The sequence below is a fragment of the Anolis carolinensis genome, chromosome 2 (assembly GCF_035594765.1).
Source record: "Anolis carolinensis isolate JA03-04 chromosome 2, rAnoCar3.1.pri, whole genome shotgun sequence".
Lineage (NCBI taxonomy): Eukaryota > Metazoa > Chordata > Lepidosauria > Squamata > Dactyloidae > Anolis > Anolis carolinensis.
The window spans coordinates 143140355-143156570 of record NC_085842.1 but is presented as its reverse complement, the minus strand read 5'-3'; the positions used below and the strand labels follow the sequence as shown (position 1 = coordinate 143156570).

General features: G+C 39.5%; 1 protein-coding gene across 2 annotated transcripts in view; it reads left to right on the top strand.

Moving 5' to 3' along the window:
* Positions 1 to 16216, top strand: part of usp43 (ubiquitin specific peptidase 43) — a 155166-nt gene that overhangs the window by 121986 nt on the left and 16964 nt on the right. For both annotated transcript variants that reach the window (XM_062970702.1, XM_062970703.1), the window contains exon 8: positions 3886 to 3997. In XM_062970702.1, the coding sequence (XP_062826772.1) occupies positions 3886 to 3997 (112 nt within the window). The remainder of the gene's footprint in view (positions 1 to 3885; positions 3998 to 16216) is intronic.

The following is a 16216-nucleotide window of genomic DNA, read 5'->3' as shown; positions in this document are numbered from 1 at the left end:
TGCAAACAAAAGGTTTTGATTAGCAACAGATGCATCAAGATATCATCAGATTACCAAAGCTTATCTTAGATATATATTAGTACAGAGAAGACATGAATGATAGCACAGATTTATAAATGGAATGGAAAATAGCCAAATATGTTTTTTTTCTAGAAAATTGGTATTTCATTATGGAGGAGAGCCATTCAAAAGGCATCCCGATGTATGCTGTGTAGTTTTCCCATACTGCTAGTTGCTTCTCTTGGTTTATCACAACAGGCTACTTTGAGAGGTTCATAAATTATGATTTTCTGTGTTTTCGCTGTGATGTTGGAAATTTTACAGGCCTTGTATCATCATATTCCTGATGGGTTTTCCTTTGGGGGAGAGATGATCTTGAGAATGGGGAGCAGAAGTAGAAATTTTAACCAGCCACCATAGACTACTTCCTCATGTCAAGGAAGCATGCACAATGCTTCATCCCATCTCACACACTTCCACTGAGCTGTCTGAACCAAGCACATTTAGAGAAGACTAGCTATGCCTGGCCACGCGTTGCTGTGGCTAGGACTCAATTTTTCTTTTCTTTTTGTTGTATGAACATAGAGGCGTGGATGAGAGGTTGTGCTGTCAATTTTCGAGGTTGTGGGGCGTTTAGTTTAGTTGTTTTGTCCGGTGCCGTGATTCCATTACCCTTTTATATATATAGATAGCTATGCCTGGCCACATGTTGTTGTGGCTAGGACTTAATTTTTCTTTTCTTTTTGTTGTATGAACGTAGAGGCATGGATGAGGGGTTGTGCTGCCAAGTTTAGTGTTTCTGGGACGTGTAGTTTTGTTGTTTTGTCCTAGGCCGAAATGTCATTACCCTTTTATATATATAGACTAGCTGTGCCCGGCCACGCGTTGCTGTGGCTTAGTCTGGTGGTGTTGGTCAGTCTACATTAGGTTGTATTTATGCTGTGACCTCCACCCTTCTTTATACTCACATTAGTAGTAGTATTTGAAGTATGTTACCTTCTTCAATTTTTGTGTTGATTGATAATTGCTTGAGATCCCTGTTGTCTTTGGTTTGTTGTTAATTGTAATGTCTGATTCTGCTGAGTGCGGTTTATATTTTTATTGTGGTACAATAGTCTTTTTTTTTTGTTTTGCCTGTGTAGGTGTTTATTATTATTGTTGTTGTAGTGGTCATGAAGGTTGGATAAGTTAGATGCTACTGTATTGTTTTTTGGAGGCCCAGTGTAGCACTGACTGGCCTCTCAGCCTCAGTGCCTGGCTGCTTCTTGCCTGTGATGGTGTTGATTCTTATTGTTGTTGTTGTTGTTGTAATTGTTATTATTGTAATTGTTTTTTTGGAGGCCAAGTGTGAATGTAGGGATTGGGGAGGTGGATGAGTTGTGTTGTCAGATTTTGTATTTGTTATAGTCACAATGCATTGTTGTGAGTTTCGTGGGTCCAGATTGTGGTTTTGTGGTGTGGTTGTGTTGTTACAACTGAGAGGCAAGGCTTTTGTGTTGTGTTGCCAAGTTTTGTATTTCTGGGGCGTTTAGTTGTGTGCCAAGTTTTGTATTTCTGGGGCGTTAAGTTGTGTTGTTATAGTCACGATGCATTGTTGTGAGTTTTGTGGGTCCGGATTGTGGTTTTGTGGTGTGGTTGTGTTGTTACAATCAGAAGGGAATGCTTTTGTGTTGTGTTGCCAAGTTTCGTATTTCTGGGGCGTTTAGTTGTGTTGTTATAGTCACAATGCGTTGTTGTGAGTTTTGTGGGTCCTGTGTGGTTTTGTGGTGTGGTTGTGTTGTTGTAACCTGGAGGCAAGCCTTTTGCATTGTGTTGCCAAATTTCGTATTTCTGGGATGTTTAGTTTTGTTGTTATAGTCACTGCGCAAACAACTTTATCATTTTATATATATAGATTTGGATGAACAAAGCAGTGTGTGTCTTGCAGAACTCAGCTGCACTAGTGAGGTGAATGCAGTGTCCCTTTTCTCCTCCTGAAGTCAGCATTGGGGGACTATAGTCTTTTACAAAATTTGGACTGCACACTGAAATTTTAATGAGGCTGCAGACTTGAGGAAGGGTAGGCAGGCAATAAGATCCAATCCCACATAGCCCCATCAGTTACATATCAAGCATAAATGATTTTTTTTTATTTCCCCAGAGGAGGGCAAGGTATCTGTGCAAAATGATGAGTAATGGAAAACTGAAAGTGTTAAATCCAGGATTTTTTCCTTGTAGATCTTTGCTGGTGTGTATGTTTGCAAAAGAATAATTCTAGAATAAAATTCCTTCCTTCCTCTGCATGCAGCAGTCATGTATTATTGTAGAGAAGAACATGACTGTCTAGCTTTGAATTGCCAATTTGTGGACCTTGGCTGGGGGGAGAAATCTCATTTTGAAGGGTAAGGTCTTTTATTTAGTATAGACATAAAAGATAGATGTTAATAATAATGGTAGCAACATGTAGCTTGTGGTGTCAACAAGCTAATATCCACTATGATTTTGGCTGATGTCTGTCCTTTAGTCGCTGACCATCCACATATAGGGAAAGCAGCTGAACAGAACTCCTTCCTGCAGAGGATTTTTGGGCACAACATTGGTTTCTGGCTGCTGTCAGTTACAGATAAGAAGGAACATAAGCAGTAAAAATTAGTCTTCTGAGTGGAATGAAGAACAACTGAAACACCTTAAACATTCTAGGATACACTTGCACTATGGGGATTATATATGAACTGTGTTTCAACTTCCTAGTGGGGTAGGGAGTACCTTAACGCTACAACCCCAACTCCTTTTTGTGAGGTGAGTAACAAAATACTACGACTAGAATTCTCTGTGAACTATTTAGCTATGTAGCCAACTTTGTTATGTAGCTCAGTAGTACCTTCCATTCTGATACCTTAGCAATCCAGACTTCGCAAGAAGCAGCCATTGCTAGAAACGGGAGTCCGGTTTGCTGTTGTTTGGTAAGCAATTGACTGAAATTTCTACCTCCTCCTGTGAATAATCTCTGTTGTGACAGAGAGAAGCAGGATTTCTGTCACAATTCCCCCTCACACTAGGGATTGTGTGTGGGACAGGGGATGAAACATCAAGTCAGTTGCTTCCAAAACAACAGGGGAATAGCAGCTGCTGTCGGATCATTGGAGATTGGGAGATTTTCCTAAAACACTGAATACAGTGAATATGATCCAGTCATTAACATGCATCCCTCAGCTTACAACTGTAACTTCCTCAGTGAATTCTGACTTTCATCGCTCTATATGAGCAGGGTTTTCTTTTGGTCTCACAACCATCACAGACAAGATTTTGAGAACACAAGAGAGAGCCTTTTCACTGATTACTCCCAGATTGTTGAATTTCGTTCCACAGCAGGTTTAGTTGCAACCACCACCTCCCAGAAGATCTTTTTATCCAGGAGGACCTTTGGTTTATACCATGTTGGAGCAGGCAAAACTTATAATTAGTTATGCTGTGTGTATCTTTATATTATGGTTTAAACAAACTTTGAATTCGTATCTTTAAACTGAATTGTTTAGTTATTCTTTAATTTTATATTAATAGTAGTTATTTAGTCGAGCTTTGTTTTAATTTCTTATGAGCTACCTTCTGCGCTGGGATAAAGATAGAATAATAAATAAACAAATCTACAGTTTTCACTGGGAATTTGGAAGGCTTTGAACTACGTGTATTTCAAAAATTGTGGCTCTATTTCATGAAGAACAGCCTAATATTGATACATCTGTCAGTGAATAAGTCATTAAGGGTGTCCCACACCTTCTGTGCAGGCAAAGGGAGTTGGAGCCTGGTGTTCTTGCCACACTGTCCCTTGAAGTAGTAAATAAAATATGATGATTCTTTATGATGTATGGTTTTTGAGTTGTTGCGTTTGGGTTTTGTATATGTTAGGTTTGGCCCTCCACTACTGATGCGAGAGGACAGAGCTATGTCATGGGATCAACTACAGCAATGCATCCTGGGCAAAATGCGCTATCTGATGAGAAGGGAAGCCCAAGTACAGGTTAGTAGACCTTGGTATCCAACCTCAACAGTATCTTACTCCAGCAGAATGAAGGCATACGTAGTGTGAATATGCAGCCTTTCAGTTAGATGTACTTCAGTTTGGTCACAGAAATGCACAGTGACAAGATTTGGAACTTTTAGTCTGGTTCTGAAAACACAAAATTCCATATAGGGACAAGTGACTCATTTTCAGTGCTGGATTAATTTTTGTATGCATGCACAGAACTGGTCTTTCAAAGTTGTTCCAAGTGAGTAGCATTTTAATTAAATTACAGCTTATTAAGTCATAACTGGATGCCACAAGGGACCTAAAATTAAATTTGTCTGCAAAATGAAGATTGATTATCTCATTCAGATCCAGGGTAGTCACTTGGGCATTTTTCATGGTTTTTTATGCCAGCATGATCAACACCATGTAGAACTCTTGAAGTGGGGATGGTCCTGCTTTAATCGCTTCTGTTTCTCCCACAATGAACTTTTGGAAGTGAAAACTGCAGAAATAAATTCTAATGACTCATGCACTTTGGGGAGAAAACCTTTTTTTAAAGAATAGATCTCCCCTGCCAATCCTCTGTTCACACTGAATATAATGTTTGGTGCCTTCCTTTCTGGAATAGTATTTGTGAATTGCACTTGTTACAGGAAGTGAAGATATGGCCCTCCGTTTACAGGCATATTGGTTCTAGAGTCCTTGTCAGCAAGCATTCACAGCGGCATATGAAGTGTTTGTTGGCTTATCAGGCTCTGCTAGATAGTTTATCCTGCGGCTAGGTCAGTTCAGGGGCAGTTAAGAACTTAGAAACAGATTGGAGGGGTAAATTTTCCTGATAACAACTTATTTATCCTTATTATAACAGGAGATGGGGACATTCCTGCACATTTCATTTTCCTTTGTTGGGTTCTATTCAGTGCAACCTTCTACCATTTGCATTACTCTGAGGAGAAGGTATAATCCATCCCAAGGCAACCATTCTCCAACCACGAGGATTTGCAGTGTTGTCCCTGGGATAGCTCGGGTAGAATTTTTTGTTTTGTAGAACCCATAGCATGTGAAAGGATGCTGGACCTATCTGTTAAAGCAGTGGTTCTCAACCTGTGGGTTCCCAGTTGTTTTGGCCTTCAACTCCCAGAAATCCTAACAGCAGGTAAACTGGCTGGGATTTCTGGGAGTTGTAGGCCAAAACACCTGGGGATCCTCAGGTTGAGAACCACTTTGCTAAAGGACTGTGGCTGTTCTTCTCTCTTTACCTGTTACCCATCCCTCCTGTTTTATCATTTGCATATTTGATAAGCATGCCCTCTATTCCATCAGCCATACAATTTATAAAGACAGTGAACAAAGCCTGGTTAAGGACAGAATCTTAAACAACCCATTAAGCACCGATCCTTAGGATGAAGAAGAACTGTTGGTGAATAATCTGGATTCTCCTAACAGCAGCAGTGTTTTGATCACAGTTTACCAATAGGCTTGGGAAGAATTGGAACTACATCCAAGTTCTAGTTCAGAACAAGGTGTTATGTAGGAAATCAATCTTTTCCTTTAAAAGCTGTTTCAGGCACTGCACCAGATGGAGGCATTGTGGGAAATGGAATATAATGGCCATTGTCCATGACAGCTATGCTGATGGCTCCTTTATACATACAAGAGACCTGCAGGGTCAAACCTACAGTAAAATCACTGGACTGTTAGTCCTTTCTAGGAATCCTAGATAAGCATGGGTTGACTATGGTTATTCAGTGACAAATGAACAACACTTTGCATATGCATTAAGGCCTAATAAGCAGATGAGTAAGCCAATAAGTATCCTTAATATAGAGATCATTTTGGGTATGATAATTTCCCTACAAAGATCTGTGAAGTCCTAGTAATTCTAGAGTTGCATTCGGTGGCTTTCTTAGTTCATATCCTTTGGGAAAACAGAAAGAAATAAATTAGTGTTTTGGACTGCAGCATTTCCCATTGATCTGTGAAGTCCATTATCTAGTAGCCTATAATAATGAACTGTTAGGAAGAAAATAGTGCCTTTTCGTAATGTGCCTAGTCAAGGAATCAGTGCATGGGGACCAATATGTCCTTCCTCATCCCAACAGTTTTTAAAAAGGATTAGCACATTCTCTGTCAATTTACCTTCATTCTGTCAATCTGAAATGCAGCCAAATTTCACTGACTAAAACAGTGACTCACTCTTGTTTCCCATTGAGAATCCTGATGGACTGCACTCAGAAGCTTAAAACCCAAGTAGACAGACATAGGGTATGGGCACATGGTGGTGTTGCAGGTCTTCAGGGTTGCAATGGGATGGAAAGTGTTGGATTTCAGGAGGAGAAGATCTTGCCAGCTTCTTGGATAGAGCTATTTTCAACAAGGTCCAGTGTAGAATCAGAGTTGAGAAGGGCCTTCAAGATCATCTAATCCAACCCTTCTCTGGTCAATATGTGGCATTCAGAACCAAAGGATATCTATTTTATTAAATTGTTTCTAATGTTTATCCCAAATCTATTTTTTTGACAATCTCCACTCATTGGTTCTTGTTATGGGTTCTTGATTAAGAGTAAAATGTCAGTTCACCTTGTTGACAACCTGTCAGAAATATAAATCCTGTTTTTAATTAATTTTCTTTGTGTCCTATTAATCCTGTTTTTTTATTAATTTTCAATAAAATTCTATAAATTTATGGTTCTCCACAGTATTCTTTCAGATAAGTTGGTAAAATGTGGTCAGAACAATGCTACTGTTATGTGGATTTATAACTGGTTGATTGAAAGAACCCAAAGATTCTTCACCAACAGTATTTTATTCTGGAGAAGAATGACTGGGGTGTTCAACGGTGTGTTCTCAACCTGATGTTGTTCTTCATCTCTTTATAAATGGCATGAAATAATGGGCATGCTTATCAAATCTGCAGATAAAATAGGAGAATGGCTAACACCACAGAGGACAAGAACTGAATTCAAAATTAACTCAATAAATTGGAGATCTGTGACAAAGCTAACAAAAGCAATTTCAATAGGGGCAAATGTAAAGTACTATAATCTAATGCACAAATATAGGATGGGTAACATTTGAGCTGACAATAGTACATGTGAAAAAAGATCTAGAAGTCCTAATCAACCACAAATTAAATATGAATCAGTAACGTGATGCAGCAGCCACAAAAACAACAGCAGCACTTCCAAGCTTTATCAACCAGAATATAATATCAAGATCAAGGTTTTAGTACCATTCTATTCTGCTTTGGGAAGATTTCACTGTCTATTTTAGGGTATTACAATTCAAAAATCATGTTGACCAACTAGCATGGCCAGAGAAAGGTGACCAAGATAGTAAAAGATCTGGAAACCAAGTTCTATGAGGAATGGAGTAGGGAGCTGAGTATGTTTGTTTGAAGAAAAGAAGACTTAGAAGGGATATTGTATGAAAGACTGAGCAAGCTTGTTTTCTACTGCTCCAACGATTTGGACATGAACGAATGGATTCAGCACAAGGGCAGAGATTATACCTAAACACAGACCTTGCTGTTCAGTAGTAGAATGGACTACCTCAGCAAATGCTACTCTTCCTCATTGGAGGTCTTTGAACAGATAGGATGCATACTGCACAGCAGGTAGCTGAACTAGTGGTCCTTGATGTCTCTTGCATCTCTGTCTCTTGCATCTCTGTGGTTTTGAGTTATCTTTTCTCCAAGTTCACTTACTCAGTTTCTTCAACCTTTCCATTGAACTTATTTTCGAAATGGCATCCTGGCCATTCTTGTCTGGGTGCCTTCTAATTGGTCTACTTTTAAAAAAAAAATGTAATACCCAGAACCAGACAAAATATTCTTAACATGCTTACTAATTGGGTCTTGGATAGATAATATTAATAAAATTAAACATATAAGGATTAAAGAAACCCAAAGGAAAATAATATCCAAATGGTACAGAACCCCCTCCAATTAGCACACATAATGGGAAATACTTCAAATAAGTGTTGGCACAACTGTGGGGGAATAGGTACACTCTCCCACATGTGGTGGGAGTGTAGAAAAATTCAGAATTTTTATAGAAAAATAAGAAAAATAATGGAAGAAATAATAGGGAAAGAATTAATATGGGAGAAAGCCAGATACATGTCTCTCACAGTAAAGGTACAGGAAGATAACAATAATTGGACAGAGATCCTAAAATATATGACAGCTGCAATACAAGCCACTATAGCCCTAGGATGGAGGGATGATACAAAATGGGATGTAGAAACCTGGTGAGCTTATATATCAGAATATATAATTAATGACTTCATCAATCAAAAGAAAATATATATATACAAATAGCCTAAAAGAACAAGACTGGTTCAGGAAATGGACTGTGCTAATTGACAAAATAAATGGAGACGAAAGATACAGCACCTTGAACCAGGTGTTCCACACGGTTAAACTGATGTATTGACAATATTTTGAATTGCTGTTCCGGGGGGTGGAGGGCGGGGGTGGAGGGTGATACATTTCTAAGGACTGTTTAAAATGTAATTTAAGGAATACTTTTAAAATAATGTATACTGAAATAAGTCATGTATGGCAAAAAAAAGTTAATTTTTGGGATATATCAAATAAAAAAAACATGCTTACTAATGCAGAGTAGATCAGAACTGTTGTTTTCTCCGACCTAGAGTATTTCCATTCATGCAGCCAAATAATTCATTACGTTTCTTAGCTTTCAGTAAGGTTCTTTTTACACGTAGTTCTCCCCAGTACTCAGGATACATTGTTTAAATGAATTTAATTAAAACAGATGCTTTTCATGATGAAGGTCTCAAGATACTTAGTCCCTACCATCAATCAGTGTGAGATGACACTGAGCTACATGGACCCAGTGATGTGCAGTAGCTTTTTATATTTCTCCTTATGACACTAAATAAGACCAGTAAGAACAATGAGATATTTCTGTCATGGGCTGTCCTTGTTTTCTCATATCCTGCTGTAAAAGTGCCTTGGGAGTGCCATCAGCAGTATCTCATTTTGCAAAGGAGTCACGAAGAATGGTGAGCAAGCAGCACAGTTCATCCACAAGGGAGTCATCCTGTAGCTACTTGACATGAAATATTAAGATGGAGCTACCTAGCAAAACTATGTTCCTTGCAGAAGGCCTAGGGAACCAATGGTTTTTTTTTGCTTCTGCAAATTAGCCAATTAGCAAAAGTTTGCAGTTCATGAAGTCTTAATGAATTGGCCTCATAAAACTGTCTTCAAAATGGGCTATGCCATCTCCAATGCCATGGTCAGAAAACTCCCTGATGACTTAACAGAACCTACTGTTTCTTGCCATCTTGATATGTTGAAGAATATCAAAGTTCACACAGGAAGACAATGCTGATAGGAAAATCAAGTCCTCATTTGTCATAATGAAATCCACTGTTTTAATGCCCTCTCAAGCTGGAGCTGGAAGGTACAATTTCTGACTGATTTTGGCAGAGGGTAGATGCCATGGGCCATTGAATTAGGATAAAGTCCCAGGCAATACTTGGGGATTTCTTTTACCATTGAGGGCATGATTCTGTTCAGTGGTATAGCTAGACATCTCTTATCTGAATAAACATGACCAAGCCCAACAGAAAGGCACAAAAGGGTACTGTTGGTGCTGAAGCCATGGATGTTTTCGATTGGCATTCTCCACAGATTTTCTTTCATTCCTGATGGCTTGTACCAGCTGGGCTTTGGTTCCACTGTAAACCAGTGGACTGACCTCTCTAATTCAATGGTACTACACTGGGGTTGAATACAAACAGTTCACAAGTTACAAATAAGATAAGTTCTTTAGGTTTGTTCTTAAGCTAAATTCATTTGTAAGTCAAAACAGGTACATTTTAAAAGTGTAACTCCAGAAACTTTGGATAACATAGGGAAAGGTTCACACACACCCCTCTCTCTCTCTTGCTCGCTCACTTACTCGCTATCTGGGCCCCTGTTCAGAAGATTTCACCTCACTTTCTTTCCCTGTGATAACTGGATTTTTAAAAATGTGGCTCATGGAAACAAGGATTGGTGGGAAAGCTTCAGTGGAGACACTTTTTCCCATGATCTCTCTTCCAGGAGTGAATTTCCCTTCAGAGGGGTAGATTTCTCTTACTTCCTGGTGCCTCCCTCCCATTCGTAACTATGAGTTGTATGTAAGCCAGATGTTTGTAACTCAGGGACTACCTGTACATCCTCTATCTCTTCTGATTTCGGAAGCGACGTAAGATCCATCTTGTTAACACCTGGACGGAAGACATGTGGAGAACACTAAGAATATCAAGGAAAAGAGAAGAAAAATCCTTTCTTAAAACTTATAGAGCTCCAGTGTTCAAAATGGACATTACTGGACTTGACGGGCAGTGATCAGAATCAGTTTAAGTCTGTTTTCTGTATTGACACAGAAGCTTAATTAAATTTGTTTATGAAAGCAAACCTCTGCCTATGCCCTACCTTCCCTTCTTTCTCCTCAATCTAAATTATATCTATATATCTATTATTTTTATTTTATAATATTTTATATATATATATATATATATATATATATATAGAGAGAGAGAGAGAGAGAGAGAGAGAGAGAGAGAGAGAGAGAGAGAGAGGGGGGGGGTGATGGAATCATGGCAGCGGACAAAACAACAAAACTAAACACCTACAACCTCGAAAATTGACAGCACAACCCCTCATCCACGCCTCTAGGTTGATACAACAAAAAGAAAAGAAAAATAAAGTCCTAATTAGAAGGAGAGCAATAATTGTTTTTATCCAATTGCTGCCAGTTAGAAGGCTAAGCTCTGCCCACTTAGTCTCCTAGCAACCCACTCAGCCCAGGGGATAGGCACAGTTAGGCCCAGGCCTCTTCCACACTGCCTATAAGATACAGATTATCTTTTTTTTTTTTCGTGTCAGGAGCAACCGGAGTTGCTTCTGGAGTGAGAGAATTGGCCGTCTGCAAGGACGTTGCCCAGGGGACGCCCGGATGTTTTGATGTTTTTACCATCCTTGTGGGAGGCTTCTCTCATGTCCCCGCATGGAGCTGGAGCTGATAGAGGGAGCTCATCCGCACTCTCCCCGGTGGGATTCGAACCTGGCAGCTTTCAGGTCAGCAACCCAACCTTCAAGTTACGAGGCTTTTATCCCCTTGGCCACCGGGGGCTCCTTACAGATTATCTGATTTTAACTGGATTATATGGCAGTGTAGACTCAAGGCCCTCCCACACAGCTATATAACCCATTTATAAACTTATATTATCTGCTTTGAACTGGATTATCTTGACTCCACACTGCCATATAATCCACTTCAGTGTGCATTTTATACAGCTGTGTAGAAGGGGCCTCATATAATCCAGTTCTAAACAGATAATATAAGATTATAAATATACAGTAGAGTCTCATATATCCAACATAAACAGGCCAGCAGAACGTTGGATAAGTGAATATGTTGGATAATAAGAAGGGATTCAGAAAAAGCCAATTAAACATCAAATTAGGTAATCATTATACAAATTAAGCACCAAAACATCATGTTATACAACCAATTTGACAGAAAAAGTAGTTCAATGCTCAGTAATGCTATGTAGTAATTACTGTATGTACAAATTTACCACCAAAAAATCACAATTTAAAACACTGACTACAAAAACATTGGCTACTAAAAGGCAGACTGCGTTGGATAATCCAGAACACTGGATAAGCGAATATTGGATAAGTGAGATTCTACTGTAATATGAAATAATTACTGTGGTAGAATAATACAGAAAAATATAATCTCTAAAACCAGGACAGTAAATAAAGAGCAACACTTTGAAAGCTGGGAAATTGAGAATTCCACAAAGGATCAATCAGGGCCAGCTAACACCTCCCAAGAAAGGATTCTTCCAGAAAGGAAGCTGAGAAGGGAGTGAAGCAGTGTGCATTACAAAAGTCATTATTATTAATATCATTACTATTATTATTATTGTGTTGCTGTAAACCGTGAAAATGAATACAATCTGACTCCAAGTATTCAAAAACACTAAAATCAGAATATATAAAATTACCGTGGTATAATAAAACACAACAATACAATCTCTAAAATCAGAACACTAAATAAAGAACAACACTCTGAAAACAGGGGAATTCCACACAGGAAACAATCAGGGCCAGCTAACACCTCCCAACAAAAAATTCACTCAGGCAGGAAACAGCCAGGCTTTAAAGCTGCAAGGCCATTACATGTTAATCATTTTCCCTAATTGCAGCATTCATATTTGCCTCCAACAGAAAAAAAAATCAGAAATTGTATATTCACAACCTTGACGAAATAATATCCCCTGATGGCGCAGCGTGTTAAACCGCTGAGCTGCTGAACTTCTGGACTGAAAGGCCGCAGGTTTGAACTGGGGGAACGGACAGAGCCCCCACTATTAGCCCCACCTTCTGCCAACCCTAAAGTTCAAAAAACATGCAAATGAAAGTAGATGAATAGGTACTGCTCCGGCGGAAAGGTAACGGCGCTCCATGCAGTCATGCCACATGACCTTGGAGGAGTCTACGGATAACACCAGCTCATCAGCTTAGAAATGGAAATGACACCAACCCCCAGAGTCAGACACGACTGAACTTAATATGAGGGAAAAACCTTTACCCTTTACCTTAACTACCACCAATTCCTCAATACTTTATTTCTCATACCACCATACTTCGCCACAGCAACACGTGACCGGGCACAGCTAGTGTGTGTGTGTGTGTGTGTATGTATATATATATATATATGGTGTGTAAGGATTCATCCTAAGCTCTCATTCTTTCTCAACAATCACTACCTTGGATTTTGTCTCACTGCTAGCTTTGGCTAACCATTTGCTTTTTTATATAGTTTCCTGCGATCTTGATATCTCCTTATTTTGACTTTGCGCTGTCTCCTTATTGCATATAGTTAGGTGGCTTAGAAGATGAAATACAGTTAGATCATTTTGTTAGATAGGATTTGAAAAGCCAGAATTCTCAAAATTCATGTGAACCCTTATCTGTTTCACACATGGAGCCAACTGATAAGCAAATATAAGGGGTGTGTGTATGTGTATCAATCTCTGGATAAAACTGTGTTACAGGGAGGAAAGATTTAGATTTGTGAGGTACTGGAAAACATTTTACTATAAGCAAGATCTGTGCAATACTTCTACTTGAACCTGAAAGGAGCCAGACTGCTAATGTTTAAAATAAAAAGTTAGCAGCTTCTAAAATGAACAATGAGTAAAGCCAATAGAAGCAATGAACATTTGGTTCAAAATGTGTGAATTCCGTGGAATAATGGGAAGTACATTTAGCTGGTGCTTTGGGACTTGACTGAGTCATCCTAATCTCAGGAGTCAGCTTCCTGGTTTGAATATATCTGGTTTTGTTCACTCCTCACCTTTCCCGGATGGGGAAGATAAGAGGGATTGAAACCAGTCCCTCACAGAAGCCAGTGAAGATCAGCCACAGTAACCCAAACTGATTGCATAGTCCTGCTATAAATCGAACAACAGACTGGTTCAAGATTGGGAAAGGGGTACGGCAGGGCTGCATACTTTCACCCTACCCTACGCAGAACACATCATGCAAAGCGCGGGGCTTGACAAATCCAAGGCCGGAGTTAAAATTGCTGGAAGAAACATTAACAACCTTAGGTATGCAGATGATACCACTCTGATGGCCGAAAGTAAGGGAGAATAGAGGACCCTTATCACCATGGTGAAAAAAGAAAGTGCAAAAGTCGGGCTGCAGTTAAACATCAAGAAAACCAAGATCATGGCAACTACACCTATTGATAACTGGCAAATAGAGGGAGAAAGCGTGGAGGCAGTGACAGACTTTATATTTCTAGGCGCGAAGATCACTGCAGATACAGACTGCAGCCAGGAAATCAGAAGACATTTACTTCTTGGGAGGAGAGCAATGGCCAGCCTTGACAATATAGTGAAGAGCAGAGACATCACACTGGCAACAAAGGTCCGCATAGTCAAAGCAATGGTATTCCCCATAGTAACCTATGGTTGCGAGAGCTGGACCATAAGGAAGGCTGAGCGAATGAAGATAGACGCTTTTGAACTGTGGTGCTGGAGGAAAATCTTGAGAGTGCCTTGGACCGCAAGAAGATCCAACCAGTCCATCCTCCAGGAAATAATGCCCGGCTGCTCACTGGAGGGAAGGATATTAGAGGCAAAGTTGAAGTATTTTGGCCCCATCATGAGGAGACAGGAAAGCTTGGAAAAGATCATGATGCTGGGTAAAATGGAAGGAAAAAAGAAGAGAGGCCAACCAAGGGCGAGATGGATGGACGGTATCCTTGAAGTGACTGGCTTGACCTTGAAGGAACTGGGGACGGTGAAGGCCAACAGGAAGCTCCATGAGGTCACGAAGAGTCGTAAACGACTATGCGACTGAGAGAGAGAGCTATAAATGGAAGTGCCCTAAAACAGTTGATTGCAAAAGGGATGGCCCCAAAATTTTAAATTTTGCCAAGGAATACAAAATGTAATTGTTGAATTAATTGAAAAGTGCTATTTATTTTAATTTGTATGCAAGTGCAAAGTTGCTGAGGAATTCCACCATGGTCATATTTGAGCTTAAAGGAGAAAATATCTCAAATATAGAAAGATTGACAAAAAGTTGAAATGAAAAGTCAGGAGAGTCTGAACTCTCCATAATGCTTAGGGTTTTGGTCTAATTAGGAAGGGCTTTATGGAGTATAACCCTATCTTATTGTAGACTGTGCTCCTACTCATTTGGACAAATCAGCCCCTACCCACTCCTGAACCAGATGGCCATCATCACCCTCATGGAAGCTGATACCTTCAAAGCCACAAGCAGCTTGTCCATGTTCTTAAGAAAGTGAAGCTAAAGTGGTAGAAGCAGCTCTGAAAAGTGGTTGCCTTTGTCACTTTGACAGATACATTAGGTCAATTATGGAGCCTTCAAGTCTCCACATAAGAGCCATAAAAGGGTTCCCATCCTTTGGTTCTCAAAATGTTTTGTTCCTAGAATCAATCATCATGAGCCATATTCGCAAGGATTCAATTTAATTGAAGTCCAAAGCAGCTAACTTAAATGAATTTAAAATACATAGTGGAGAAAAATAGATGGAGTAGAGGCAACTTGCTACTAATTACAATGGCACTGTGCCCCCAAATACCAGTTAACATGGAACAACAACAGGGATGGCTGTTTTTTCTCTTGCTTGTGAACTTGCTGGAAGCATCTATTTGAGGCATCTGTTTACCCATATTTGGAGGCAGGATTAGATGGACCCCAGTCTGCTCCACCAGGGCTTCTCTTGGTTCTTTATGTTTTTGTGAAACAAGACTGCCAAGTGAGTGGAACTGATTGTGACATCTCTATATCTTCCTCCTCCACCTGACAGGACAAGGTCCCTGATATGTCACACACCTTAAGAGCAACCTATACATTGTTTGCCTCTGCAACTTATTCTTGTGTTTCCACTGAAAGAGAAGGTAACTACTGAAGGAACTAACAAGCCCCCTTGCAACATTTGGTTTGCCCTGTGGTTCTAAAGAGCTGTTTTCAATAAATTAGGTTTAATTAAAGCGTGCAGATATTTAATTAACTCTGTGGCCTTCTTGTGCTTTAATAGCTGCTTGGGGATATTTACGGAAGCCTAGCTTGTAAGTACCACTTGGCCATTTGGAGGCAAATATGCGTATGAGGAACTGTTGCCTTTTTCCTTCTATGCTTGGGTCTTTAACTAAAGGAGACCCAAGGCAACCAAGTGCCAGTTTTCTCAGATATGTTACCAAGATGTGGAAAATAAACAGGCATCATTAAAATGCATCCTTTGAAAATCGGAGCTTAGAATATTCCACAAGGTTGATAAGAGAATGAGAAAGCAAAGACAGAATTTCATACAGAAGTTTCCTGTAGTTTTGGTCCTATAAGTGTGTGACAAAACCAAAGTGTCATGGAGTTGCTTATGGGTGAATTCCAAGCAGAATCTCAGGGACAGGAATCAGAATTTATGTAGAGTGACTAACTATATGTAACACATCTTATTTTTTGTCATTTGAGAAAGTAAGGGAAGAAATCATAAACAGAATTTGCAACTTTTGTTGTAAACGAAAAGTGCATCATTTGAAAAGGAGTAGTCAAAATCTTTAGGACCAATTTGGCATTATATTTAGAAATAAAATTTAGCTTATTGTTGAAATACAGAACTTTTCAGTAGCATATTGTCACAAGCAATGAGGAATTCCCCT